Consider the following 13,483-nt stretch of genomic DNA (forward strand, 5'->3'; position numbering starts at 1 on the left):
GCAGCCGGAGGAAACAGGAGCTAACATGATGAGAACATGCAAACTCCATACAGAAACGCCAATTGACCCAGCCGGGACTCGAACCGGCGACCCTCTTGCTATGGGGCGATCATGCTACCCACTGCGCCACCGTGTCGCCCATGGCATCAATTTTAAGCCATACAAATTTGAGTTGAGTCAACTTATTTGTTACTGTGTTCATGCAGACACAATGCAGAAGCGCATGCGGACTCACAGCCCAGGGTTTGTCACAGAGGTTGTAGATGGACTCCAGTGAGTTGACGCTGGGAATGCCGGCGTACTGTAAGCCGATGATGATGTTCCTGAAGTCTTCATTCTGTGCCATACTGTAGGCATGCTGTCGAACCAGGACAAAATCAGGCTTGAAGGAGCTGCAGAACACAGCAATAAGAGTGTCAGAAACATTAAAACATTGTAATTCCCTACACCACTGCTGAAATGTCATGTTTGGAGATGTTAATTGAATATCTAGTCATTTGTTTACACTCTCAGAAGCTGAATCTGCAGTATGTTTGCATTGTATTTGCAAACGAGGGATTGAAATTTGCATTAAAATGTATGGTTTTGTAACACTCTACTAAAACAGCACAACTACAAATAATGTCAACTAAAATAAAAGTAACAAATAAACAAAAACTGATATTTTATGTATTATTTATTTTATGAACCAAGACATTGACTGTGTTTGCAAAGACATTTTAATCAAATAATTTGCCTTAATCTGAGTAAAACAATAATAGAATAAAGGTGTTTACATGAGTTGCTATTTTGACGGTCCATGCACAAAGCAAGAATGGAAGAATCCACTTTTGCTAATTTAAGGATGGAAAAATCCGCTTTGCGCCGTGGCGCATGGTCTAAAAGGGTTGAGTTTGTTTTCTTAATGAGTTATAGGTGTGTTTTGAGAATTAACCAATCAGAGTCTCATCTCCCATTCCCTTTAAGAGCCAGTTGTGTCGCGCCACAAGCGCATTGCTATTTACATGACGTAAAGTAAGTGTAGGTGGAAAAACTGAGCATTTCACTAGCAAGAAAACAGTTAAACAGAGCATCTACAGCACGAGAATGAGAGATAAGGCATCTCATAATCTACTTTCACTTTCGCTCTTGTGGATAGGGAAACCTTTGCACAGACATCAATTAGCCTATAAATAATTAATTTTGTTTGTTAAGCACAAAGATTTGTTTCAAAACTATTTCTAAATTCAGTTCTAATTTCCAGCAAACGAATAAATGAACAATAATAATGAAGTGTGCTCAAAAACCTGAGTTACATCCTAAAACACATGCTGTGCCCCATCTGGTCTAAAACCTGCAGGTGGACAAATCTAAGCTTGTTTTTAATAAAATAAATATAAATATGGATATAATGAATAACACTGCTAATAATATCAACATTAAACAAAAGCAAATTGAATGAACTGAAAAAGCCCCCCGAGATGAAGAAGGCATGAAGGCAGTGGTGTTTAAATTCATGTAGGCTAGAAAATAATATGTTTTGTAATATTTTAATAATTTATATTTATATCTTATATATATATATATATATATATATATATATATATATATATATATATATATATATTTAATATTTTAATTATTTTTAAGATATTTGCGTATTGCTCTACATCTTGTGTGTATTAAACAGTGTGTAAGCGAGGCGCAACTCTGCGCCAGACTTTAGACAGGCTTTTTTCTGGTCTAAAGAACAGACTATTATAGTTTCTCAAAATAGCAATGCGTCAAAACACGCCTGCTTTTTTAGAGCAAAACGCCTGTGGGCGCACATATGAGCACAAATGCATTTGCTATTTAAACAGTGTAGCGCAACACCTTAAAACGACTCTTGCGCCAAGCTGAAAGTAGCAAATAACAATTGCGTCGCCCCTTGCGGCTTATTGCGCCGGGTGTATGATAGAGCTCCTAATGTTCCTTTCAAGATCCGGTTTATTCACATCGTGCTACTCAAATTTCCCTCGGGAGTTTCGTGTAATTTCAGGTGTTTAACTTTTAATTTGTGGACTTTAACTGCAGTTCATTCAGGAACATTTCATGCATGCGCCCCGTGACAAACGAGATGTTAGATTGAGGAACTGCTGGAAGAGTGTTGCTTTAATAGAATTCTTGATGCCCCGCACCGTATGTGGGAAAAAAAAGCCTCTGCGTTTTGTGAAGCAGGTGTCTGTGGTCCTTCACTGACTCAGTTGGTGCAGAGAATAGTGTCAAACAGCTGTGTGTATAGACTATCCTTCGCAAAATGTGGTGAAAATTCCCTCACAATGGTATTAGTTTGACTGCGGTGTTTAAATGTCTTTGCTGTACTTTAATAATGCAACTAAATCAGCATACTCCACATGTCTTAATTCAGTTTTTCTTTAGTTCAATTATGACTTTAGTCAGAATAAAATAATTAAAAATTGCTGTTTACATGGTGACTCTTAATCCGAGTATTGTCATAATCTCACTAAATGTTGATTATTGATGTCCATGTAAACATACTCAGTCTCTAAAGTGAAAAACAAAAGCAGAAAATACACTAAAACCATTATATTTTAGCTTTACTTTCAGGTAAAAACAAAAAACAACAAACAAATATAAATCTAAATAAAACAAATAAATATATTAAAAAAGAAAAAATTATATATATACACACACACACGCACACACACACACACACACACACACACACACACACACACACACACATATATATACAGTTGCAATCGGAATTATTAAACTGCCTGAATTATTACCCCCCATTTATTTTTCCCCCAATTTTTGTTTAAAGAAGAGCAGATTTTTTTACACATTTCTAATCATAATAGTTTTAATAACTCATTTCTAATAACTGATTTATTTTCTCTTTGTCATTATGACAGTAAATAATGTACACACACACACACATACACGCACGCGCACACACACACACACACACACACACATACGCGCACACACACACACACGCGCGCGCACACACACACACACACACACACACACACACACACACACACACACACACACACACACACACACGCACACACACACACACACACACACACACACACACACACACACACAGTAAATCCCCCCGGCCCACTCATGTAAATCAGTGTAAGTGGTGTTTCTCCCACTGAACACCCTCCGTCTCGGAGCTTCTGGTAAACTCGTGTGGATTTCCTGTTACTGTTTTCTGTGGTCATCATGACAGTAAAACCTCGTCAGTTTCAGAATCACTGTGAGTCTCTGAGCAACACTGAGATTGTGTGTGATTTCACTCCATTTCATGTATATAAAGTTCGTTTTGCAGGACAATACTAAATCAGCCTTTCTGCACTGTGAAAACGTCCGTCAATGAACACTTTCTGCTTGTGTTTTGTTTATTTGCGGAGGTGAACTGCATTATGGGATGTTGATCTCTGCTCTGTCCATCTGTGATGCTGCAAATTCAACTCTACAGATTAACAAACACAGGCAGGTATATTGATGAGCATCACTGCAGTATGATAATCTGAAGGTGATCGTGAACTCACCGGACCACTTTGGTGCCGTTTCTGATGACCTGCATGTCCACACTGCACGTGCCGTTAGCATGAGCCACCAGATTAATCTCACTGAACTCAGCCTGAAACACACACACACACACACACACACACACACACACACACACACACACACACACACACACACACACACACACACACACACACACACACACACACACACACACACACACACACACACACAATCAGAATAAACCGGTTTAAACTTCAGACAGTTTTAACATGAGTCAGATGCTCCACTTTAGTGAATGAATGAAACACAGCCCTATATCTGCTTAATTAATTTGCATTGACGATCCTGTGCTCAAATCAGTGATTGCAATGTAAGTCTGTGTTCTAATCTGTGTGTTTGTAACTCATCCTCATAATGAGCGACTGTAAAACTTCATCTGCTGTCTGACTTTATTCACAGACGCAATAAAACTGAAGAGTTTTTACATGCAAAATCACCTCAGAGCGGCTCATTCATTAGCAATAAAGCATCTAATGCTGCGGCTGCGGACTTTCCTCATTTGGTCTGCTTCATTAGGCGTTTGGCGGAAGGATGATTCGCTTCAGAGGCGTTTATATAAATGTTAGCCTCTGTAATTACGCTTTTTATTGTGTAATTAGTAAATCTCACACTAATAGTGTCCATCAGTCAAAAACCAAGAGCTGAACTCAGGATTATTCAGTCACAGACAGCCAGGGAGGAACACACACTGTCAAACATGCTGGATTTGTGTACACTGTAAGAAAAAAAATCGTAAAAAAAGGTCAGCTACGGCTGCCAAACAAAAACCATAAAATTACGGTAAAATGTCTTTGTTGAAATAAAGTGCAAAAAATAATAAATCTACAGATATTTTCATAAAAATGTTTACAGAAAAACACTGTTATTTTACAGACTTTTCCTAGATTATTACAATCAAATCCATTTAATAAAGTAACACACTAAGAGTTTTACAAAGAAACACTGTTATTATACAGACTTCTCCTAGATTAATATGATCAAACATCATCAATAAAGTGACTGCTCTAAAAGTTCAAGAGAAAACAGTGTTATTTAAAAGAATTTTCCCTAAATCATTACGGTTAAACAGCTTTAATAACATGCCAAGACATGCTCATGATTTGAAATTTTGGGAAAAAACAACAAATGAGAAACAACTGATTAAAATTCTCACAACTTTAAAATTACAGTTGTTACATTTTATTGAATAGTGTTTATGTAAAACGTGTAGAGGTTTAAGTTATTTGGAATGATTCAGTTACAGATCTTAAATGAAATGGAACTGTAACATAAAGGGGACGCTGACAAAAGAGTGCAGATCTAAAGGCAAGCAACAGTCAACACAGGGGCAAACAGATGTAACATTTTGCAGGGAATCAGGAATCATGGTCAAATAACAGGCAAATGGTCAGTCCCGGCAGCAAACAACGTAAACAATTAACAAACAAAGCAAGGCAAAAGAAGAGAACCGCGTCATAATGTTCACAGTAGCAGTATAACTAGACTAGGCAATTGGCGCGTGCGTCTGTGCTGCTTTTAAAGTGCATGTAATCAGTTCATAACGATCCTCCGACTGTGTGTGTGCAATCAGCAGAATCTGAAACAGGTGTATGTGAGCACTCTTAGTGTGTTACTTTATTAGATTTGATAGTAATAATCTAGGAAAAGTCTTTAAAATAACAGTGTTTCTCTGTAAACTTTTTAATGAAAATATCTGTAGATTTATTATTTTTTGCACATTTCTTCAACAAAAGAAATTTTACCGTAATTTTATGGTCATTTGACCTTTTTTTTTACGATTTTTTATTTTTTTTTACAGAGCAAGTAATTACAATTTATTACTTTAATTTTACGTAATTTTAACTGTACTTAAAAAACAGGAAAAAAACTGTAAATAATATGTCATTTTTTTGTAAAAAACAGACAAATTTCTGTAATTTGTCATTACTTATATAGTACATAAAATAACAGTCAAGCCGTTAATTTACAGATTATGTTTGTAGTTTTTACGAACTTTTGAATATAATTTAAAATGACAGAAAAAGTACTGTATAAATAATACTGTAATTTCCCTGTATAAAAAAACACAATGTCAGTAATTTGTCTTTAATACTAAAGTACCTAAAATGAAAGTCAAACGGTTAATTTAGAGAGATTGGTTGTCATTTTACTAAGTTTTGAATATTATGTGAAATGAAAAAAATTACTGTAAAAAATTTAAGGATATTTTCTGTAAAATTAGTTTTTTTTAACAGTGTATGTGTCAACATAAAGGAATTAGGTTAGGATTTTTAACAAATGTATGTGGATTGAACATAAAACAATTAAACTGTCCCAAAAAGGTTTGAACAAACAACATACATCATTTTTTTTTCTGCATGCAAACACAGTTATTCCCTCCTGAAATCAAATTATACTTATTCCATTTATTTCTCAAGCACTGTTTAACTGAGATATTTTCGGCATATCTGTTTAACAAATGTTTTAATTACTACTTTCGTTGATGTGTGTTTATTCTCAATTTGAATGTGCCTAATGTTGGGGCACATCTGATCATTTCCTGATTCCAGCAGCGGGGGGCGCTGTTAGCAGCTGAAGGCTGATTCACCCTGCTTTGACTGAACTCTTGGAGTTTATTTGATCCTAGAGATCTGAGTGATCTGTTGCGTACATGTGTCATTTCAGATAGAAATCTACATGACTCCATCAACAGTAAGGTTTCTATCGACTGATTAAATAAGAATAAATACATAAACTCCACAATGCACACTTACTACAGGCAATACAGACAACTCGTGCCAGTGTTCCAGCGGTGTGTGTGATCATCAGCCAGTCACAGTATAACCTGCATGTCTAATATGATAATAAAAGCTTCATACCTGCTCCACTTTGATGTCATAATCTCCTTGCACCTTCTTCCCACGAAAAAGCTTTGTCCTGAAAGACACAAAGAAGAGATATGGATTATTCACTTGACATGCGCCTGTGGTGCTGTGCAGTCAGTTTATGAACAGACAGCTCTGCATCGTTTCATCCCTGCTGCTGTAATGACTGAGAAAACCATCAAATAAACAAACGACATAATTGCAGAGCCGCGAGCTGGAGTTCACTGCGCTGTTTACATCGTTCCTCTGGCTTCAGATTCAGAGAAATCAATCTGACACAGCAGCTTTAATTATTCACTTTTCTACCGTGTGTTAAAGTGTTCATCTCAAAGCACTTAACATCATCCGAGTTGCCGAATTTGTCATTATTAAATTCCTGTAATAATATTTCCATATGCCCCCATAATTTATGTTATCTATAGTGTTTAAGTGTACATCACAAAGCATTTTACACCAGAATACAACACAATAATGTAATAAATACCAAGAAATAAAAATAAGAACATCATTTGAGTTGCCAGATTTGTCATTATTGTATTCCCCTCATAATATTTCTATATGCTCCCTTAATTCACATTATCTATAGTGTGCTTAAGTGTACATCTCAAAGCACTTTACACCAGAATACAACACAATAATGTAATAAATACCAAAAAAAGAACATAATTTGAGTTGCCAAGTTTATCATTATAAAATTCCCATCATAATATTTCCATACGCGCCATATGCTACTATATAAAATAATTTATATACTGAAAATAAATATATTTTTAAAAGCTGATATTTCGAATAATGCAAGTGCTCTTACACTCGATAAATTTATCAAGGGCTTAAAAAATAATGATTAAAATAAATATGTGACGGAGGTGAAGAGGTGGAGGAAGAGAAAATAAATGAATGAAAATGTGGAGAAAAAAATGAATATACATATGTGCACTTATAACTGTGTATATCTTTGTATGTGTGCTTGGCTTGTTTTGTTTTTTCCGATTACTATTCTACCTCTGTCTATCTGTACTGCTTTAACTACATAAAAAATCATCAAACAGATTAGACAGACAGACAGAGATAGATGGATGGATGGATGGATGGATGGATGGATGGATGGATGGATGGACGGATAGAGACAGACAGACAGACAGATAGATAGATAGATAGATAGATAGATAGATAGATAGATAGATAGATAGATAGATAGATAGATAGATAGATAGATAGATGAATAAATAAACAAATCAACTAACAAAAATAAATAAAAAACAAATAAATAAAAAACAAATAAATATAAATTAACAAACAAATAAATAAATAAATAAATAAAGAAAAAAAAGAAAGAAAGAAATAACAAATAAAAAACAAACAAACAAACAAATAAACAAATAAATAAATAAATAAATAAATAAATAAATAAATAAATAAATAAATAAATAAATAAATAAATAAATAAATAAATAATTGTCCGGTGTCTTTACTCATACATGTGAACACATCATTAAAATCACATGAATGCTCATTATAACACTTTTTAAATGGTGTAAATCAGACTGTCACCAACATGCTCACGCTGCTGAGAAACAGTGATGGATTATGCAACGCTGCCCTCTAAAGGTGAGCATCACTATGTCATATAATACTGGCCACATCTCCATCAGATGGCAGCACTTTCAGAGCCTCACTTCTTTCAATGGCTCCAGAATTATTTTGCTTGATGGAAATGAGCAGAGCAGCAGAAACACTGGACTGATTTAATTATGAACCTCCATATTGAGAAACACCTGTGAGTTATTAAACACACACCTGATGCTGTTTGACCGCATTAGAGACGAGCCAAGAGTCCAAAAACAACAGCTTTGACTGTTTAGTACATAGAAACTGCACAGAAACTCAGACTTCACTATTATTATTTATTATATCAGTATTATTAGCATTTGACTGATCTATTTATCCATCATTATAATATAATATAATATAATATAATATAATATAATATAATATAATATAATAAATTAAAATATACTATACTATAATATACTATAATATACTATAATATAATATAATATAATATAAAATAATATACTATAATATAATAAAATATACTATAATATAATATAATATAATATAATATAATATAATAAATTAAAATATACTATACTATAATATCCTATAATATACTATAATATAATATAATATAATATAAAATAATATACTATAATATAATAAAATATACTATAATATAATATAATATAATATAATATAATATAATATAATATAATATAATATAATATAATATAATATAATATAATATAATATAATTAAAAATAATATAATATAATATAATATAATATAATATTAAATAATATAATATAATATAATACAATATAATTAAAAATAATATAATAAAATAAAATATAATATAATATAATATAATATAATATAATATAATATAATATAATATAATATAATATAATATAATATAATATAATAAAATATACTACAATATAATATAACTTAATATAATATAATATAATATAATATAATAATAGAGTATAGCCGGATCAGCTAAATAACCCATTCACAACACACAGGGCTGCACTGAAACTCTTTAAAGCAGCGCAAAACTGATCATAATACTCCAGTAAACACACAGCAGAGCAGATCACAGATCAGCCTAGCAACCGCATAGCAACAGCCACCCACATCCCATCACATCACTCCATCAGTGAGAAAGAGTTTAGCACAGATGAGCTTCATTCTCCAGGGTGTGTGTGTGTGTGAGAGAGAAAGAATAACCAAAAGAGTATGTGTGTGTGTGTTCATGTTGTTGGTGTTTTACAGCGTTCATGCTCTCTGTCAGTGAGTGCTCTTCTCATTCTTGGTGCTCCAGGAATTATTCTGCATCTTCAACAGACAGCTGCTGTTTATTTATATATTTACTCTGAAATGCTCACACTGACACACACACACACACACACACACACACACACACACACACACACACACACACACACACACACACACACAGCTTTTATGTTCTCCTTAGAGCTGTAATGATGTTTCCACTATCCAGACAGGGGCGAATTAAACCAATGAGCAAGGTAAGCAGTCGTGTAGGGCCCCGATATCCTGACCAATGCCAGGAAGCTTTTATTAAACATGTAGCTCTTGTGTAAATTTTCTATCATATGTTGTCAGATTTGTCTAGAACGGTTAATTTTTTAATGTTACTACTTAATTTAAAAGCCGGCGGCCCCCATGAATAGTGGAACATTCCATTAATACTGCACATAGGCGAGGGGTGAGCAGTTCAAAGACTCTGGATCGCGGAGGAAGCTGCGTTTCAGTGTTTGTCTTATCTTCAGTTTTTTTTCCCTAAGTCCACCTCTGTGTACAGTCTGTATATTATAGCGTCCTAAATACACAGATTTGACATTAAACCCAGCAGCAGTAAAGACAGTGTCAGGTTTGTTTCACGCCACAGGATAAAAAAGGGGCAATTTCTCCACCCAGATTTGAGGAAATATGTAAATTGGTGTCTCTGTGTCCTCTGCATCACTGCAGCTTACCAACAGCAGATAAGACTATCAACAGCCTGACTCTAATAAGCATCGACTGCTTTGATCCTGCAATTTGATAGAGGCATTTCTGAGAGTGTGAATCTCATCTGAGCTCTGAGAGAAACTCAACATCACAGCGGCTCCAGAAGCTCATCATTACTGATATTACAGCTTTATGAGGACACCAAACAATCACAGAGGATGATGATGATGATGATGATGATACTGGCTACAGCTCACACTGTAAAAATATTAATGAACAGTTTCTGGATTTTGCTCTCAAGTGTTTATTTCCAGTTGTGAATTATATTATGGGATGTTGAAAATTTATACTCTGTATATAAAACACCAGCCAAGTTTGGACCACAGACATAATGGAAAAGCAGACCAGTAAAAAATGGCTTATTTACTGGTCAAAAGTAACCTAAATCTAACCCAATGACCAACAAAAACTTTTAAAACTAGCTAAATGATCAGTCAAAATGGCCTAAAAATATTCCAGTGATCATTTATAACCCAACATTACTCCATTGGCTGATTGAAAATGTCCCAAATACAGCCCAACCACAGAATACAACTCAAAATTAGTAAAAATACCTAATAAAAATAAAAATAACAATAAACAAACAGTATGATCTTGTGATAAATCAATAACCCAAAATATGATCAATGAGGAATCAAAAAATATTCCAAAACTAACCCAAAGGTCAATCAAAATACAGCCACAGCCATATCACCCCGCATCCCAAGACCGGTTACTGACTGAAGCTAAGCAGGGCTGAGCCTGCTCAGTACCTGGATGGGAGACCACATGGGGACACTAGGTTGTGGTGATTCTACAGTTGCTATGGTAACACAACAAGTATTGTAATCAAACTGTTTGTGCGATTCTACAGTTGCTATGGTAACACAACAACTACAGTTATTAATCTGTTGTGGTGATTCTACAGTCGCCAAGGTAAAACAACAACTATAGTAATTAATCTGTTGTGGTGATTCTACAGTTGCTATGGTAACACAACAACTACAGTAATTGATCTGTGGTGGTGATTCTACAGTTGCTATGGTAACACAACAATTACAGAGATCAATCTGTTGTGGTGATTCTACAGTTACTACGGTAACACAACAACTACAGTAATTGATCTGTTGTGGTGATTCTACAGTTTCTATGGTAACAACAACTACAGTAATCAATCTGTTGTGGTGATTCTACAGTTGCTACAGTAACTCAACAACTACAGCAATCGATATGTTGTGGTGATTGTACAGTTGCTATGGTAACACAACAACTACAATAATTGATCTGTTGTGGGGATTCCACAGTTGCTATGGTAACACAACAACTACAGTTATTGATCTGTTGTGGTGATTCTACAGTCGCTAAGGTAAAACAACAACTATAGTAATTAATCTGTTGTGGTGATTCTACAGTTGCTATGGTAACACAACAACTACAGAGATCAATCTGTTGTGGTGATTCTACAGTTACTACGGTAACACAACAACTACAGTAAATGATCTGTTGTGGTGATTCTACAGTTTCTATGGTAACACAACAACTACAGTAATTGATCTGTTGTGGTGATTCTACAGTTTCTATGGTAACACAACAACTACAGTAATCAATCTGTTGTGGTGATTCTACAGTTGCTACAGTAACTCAACAACTACAGCAATCGATATGTTGTGGTGATTGTACAGTTGCTATGGTAACACAACAACTTCGATAATAGATCTGTTGTGGTAATAAATGATAATAATATTAATAATAATAACAATAATATTAATATTAATAATAATAATAATAATAATAATACAGCTTATATGTTATAGCAAGCGTGTTTTAATTATCATTTTAGTATGTTATATAGCATGTTTTTATTCTGAAACGAAACAGACGCAAACTCAACAGTTTTGTTAAAGCAACTCCATTAGCTCTGTTTTAATCTTTTATTTATTCCAATCAATGCAGGGTATTAAATGGCCGAGCTGAAGTGCAGTCTAATCAGTGCCCTCCAAAAGTACATCCAGTAATGGGAGGCCAATCAATGCTGCCGACAGCCACAATGTCTGCGCTGCGACCTGCCAGCACGCATCCTCATCCTCCACTGAGGGCTCAAACTAAGGGCACTACATGTACTGCTTGTCTCCAAGCGGGATTTCGAGTGACATTTTCAGGACAGCGCTCTTAAAGGTGAAAGTGAAGCGTTTCTGCGGCTCAGACTGAATCTAATTAGAGTTTTATTCGTGCTCAGCGTCTGTTCACAAGTCTGCCTGCGGTCACGACAAGACTGCTAATGAATGTTACACTTCAGCTTTGAAAAACGTACACTATAGTGTGCTCTCATACCGCAGACACTACATCTATTCACTACACCTTTCCAGCCTGATCTCACCAGAAAACGCAAGTATTTTACGTTGTGCCAGTTTAGTAGCTAATTCGTACGAGTTTGTACAAGCTCAGTCATACGAAATTGTACGATTTTTAAAAGGAGGCGTGGCACCTAACCCCAACCCTAAACTCAACTGTCATTGGGGGATGAGCAAATCATACTAAATTATACAAATTAGAACATACGAATTCATACGAATTAGCCACTAAATGAAAAAGTTACAGTGAGATTGCGTTGACCTTTCTAGTACCAAGTTAAACACCATTAGTGACAAAATTCTTTGTTGATTGTTGCTTGATACAGTGCATATGGAAAGTATTGATAGCGCTTCACTGTTTCCACATTTGTTTATGTTACAGCCTTATTCCAAAATGGATTAAACACATGTATTTCCTCAACATTCTACACACAATCCCCCATAATGACAGTGTGAGAAAAGAGTTTTTGAAATTGTTGCAAATTTATTACAAATAAAACGCTGTGAAATCACATGTACATCAGTATTCACAGCCTTTGCTCGATACTTTGTTGATACACCTTTGTCAGTGATTACAGCCTCAAGTCTTGTTGAATATGATGCCACAAGCTCTGCACACCTGTCTTTGGGAATTTTAGCTCATTTCTCTTTGCAGGACCTCTCAAGCTCTATCAGGTTGGATGGGAAGCGGCAGTGTGCAGCCGTTTTTAGATCTCTCCACAGATGTTCAATAGGATTTAGGTCTGGGCTCTGGCTGGGCCACTAAAGGACATTCACTGAGTTGTTGTGAAGCCACTCCGTAGATAATCTGGCGGTGCGCTTTGGGTCATTGTCCTGCTGGAAGATGAAGCGTCGCCCCAGTCTGACGTCAAGAGCACTATGAAGCTTTTTTAGGCTTTAGGACAAGTTTACAGGTGTTGTTTGGGCCAACATGCATTATTTGTTTAAAGAGTTGAGTGTATTGTGTATTTAGTTATGATTAAGGATAAGTTCAGTGGTTTTGGGAAGTTTTATGGTCAGTTAGGGTTTAGGGGTATATGTAGGCTTATGGGTTGATTGAGGCTGAGGCTGTTAATTGCTATGGGTGGGTTTAAGGGA

The 13,483-nt window shown here is 35.1% G+C and overlaps 2 protein-coding genes across 2 annotated transcripts in view; both read right to left on the bottom strand.

Annotated features, from left to right (window-relative positions):
* poc1a (POC1 centriolar protein A) overlaps nt 1-13,483 on the bottom strand; it is a 521,349-nt gene that overhangs the window by 482,712 nt on the left and 25,154 nt on the right. The gene's annotated exons all lie outside the window — the stretch shown is intronic.
* The window catches only part of syn2b (synapsin IIb), a gene marked incomplete at its 5' end in the record, with an annotated part of 84,101 nt that overhangs the window by 46,126 nt on the left and 24,492 nt on the right, over nt 1-13,483 (bottom strand). Inside the window, 3 exon segments of the mRNA NM_001327771.2 lie at nt 236-392; nt 3,552-3,643; nt 6,453-6,509. Of these exon segments, the coding sequence (NP_001314700.2) occupies nt 236-392; nt 3,552-3,643; nt 6,453-6,509 (306 nt within the window).

Source organism: Danio rerio, chromosome 11 (assembly GCF_052040795.2).
Source record: "Danio rerio strain M-AB ecotype USA chromosome 11, GRCz13ab, whole genome shotgun sequence".
Lineage (NCBI taxonomy): Eukaryota > Metazoa > Chordata > Actinopteri > Cypriniformes > Danionidae > Danio > Danio rerio.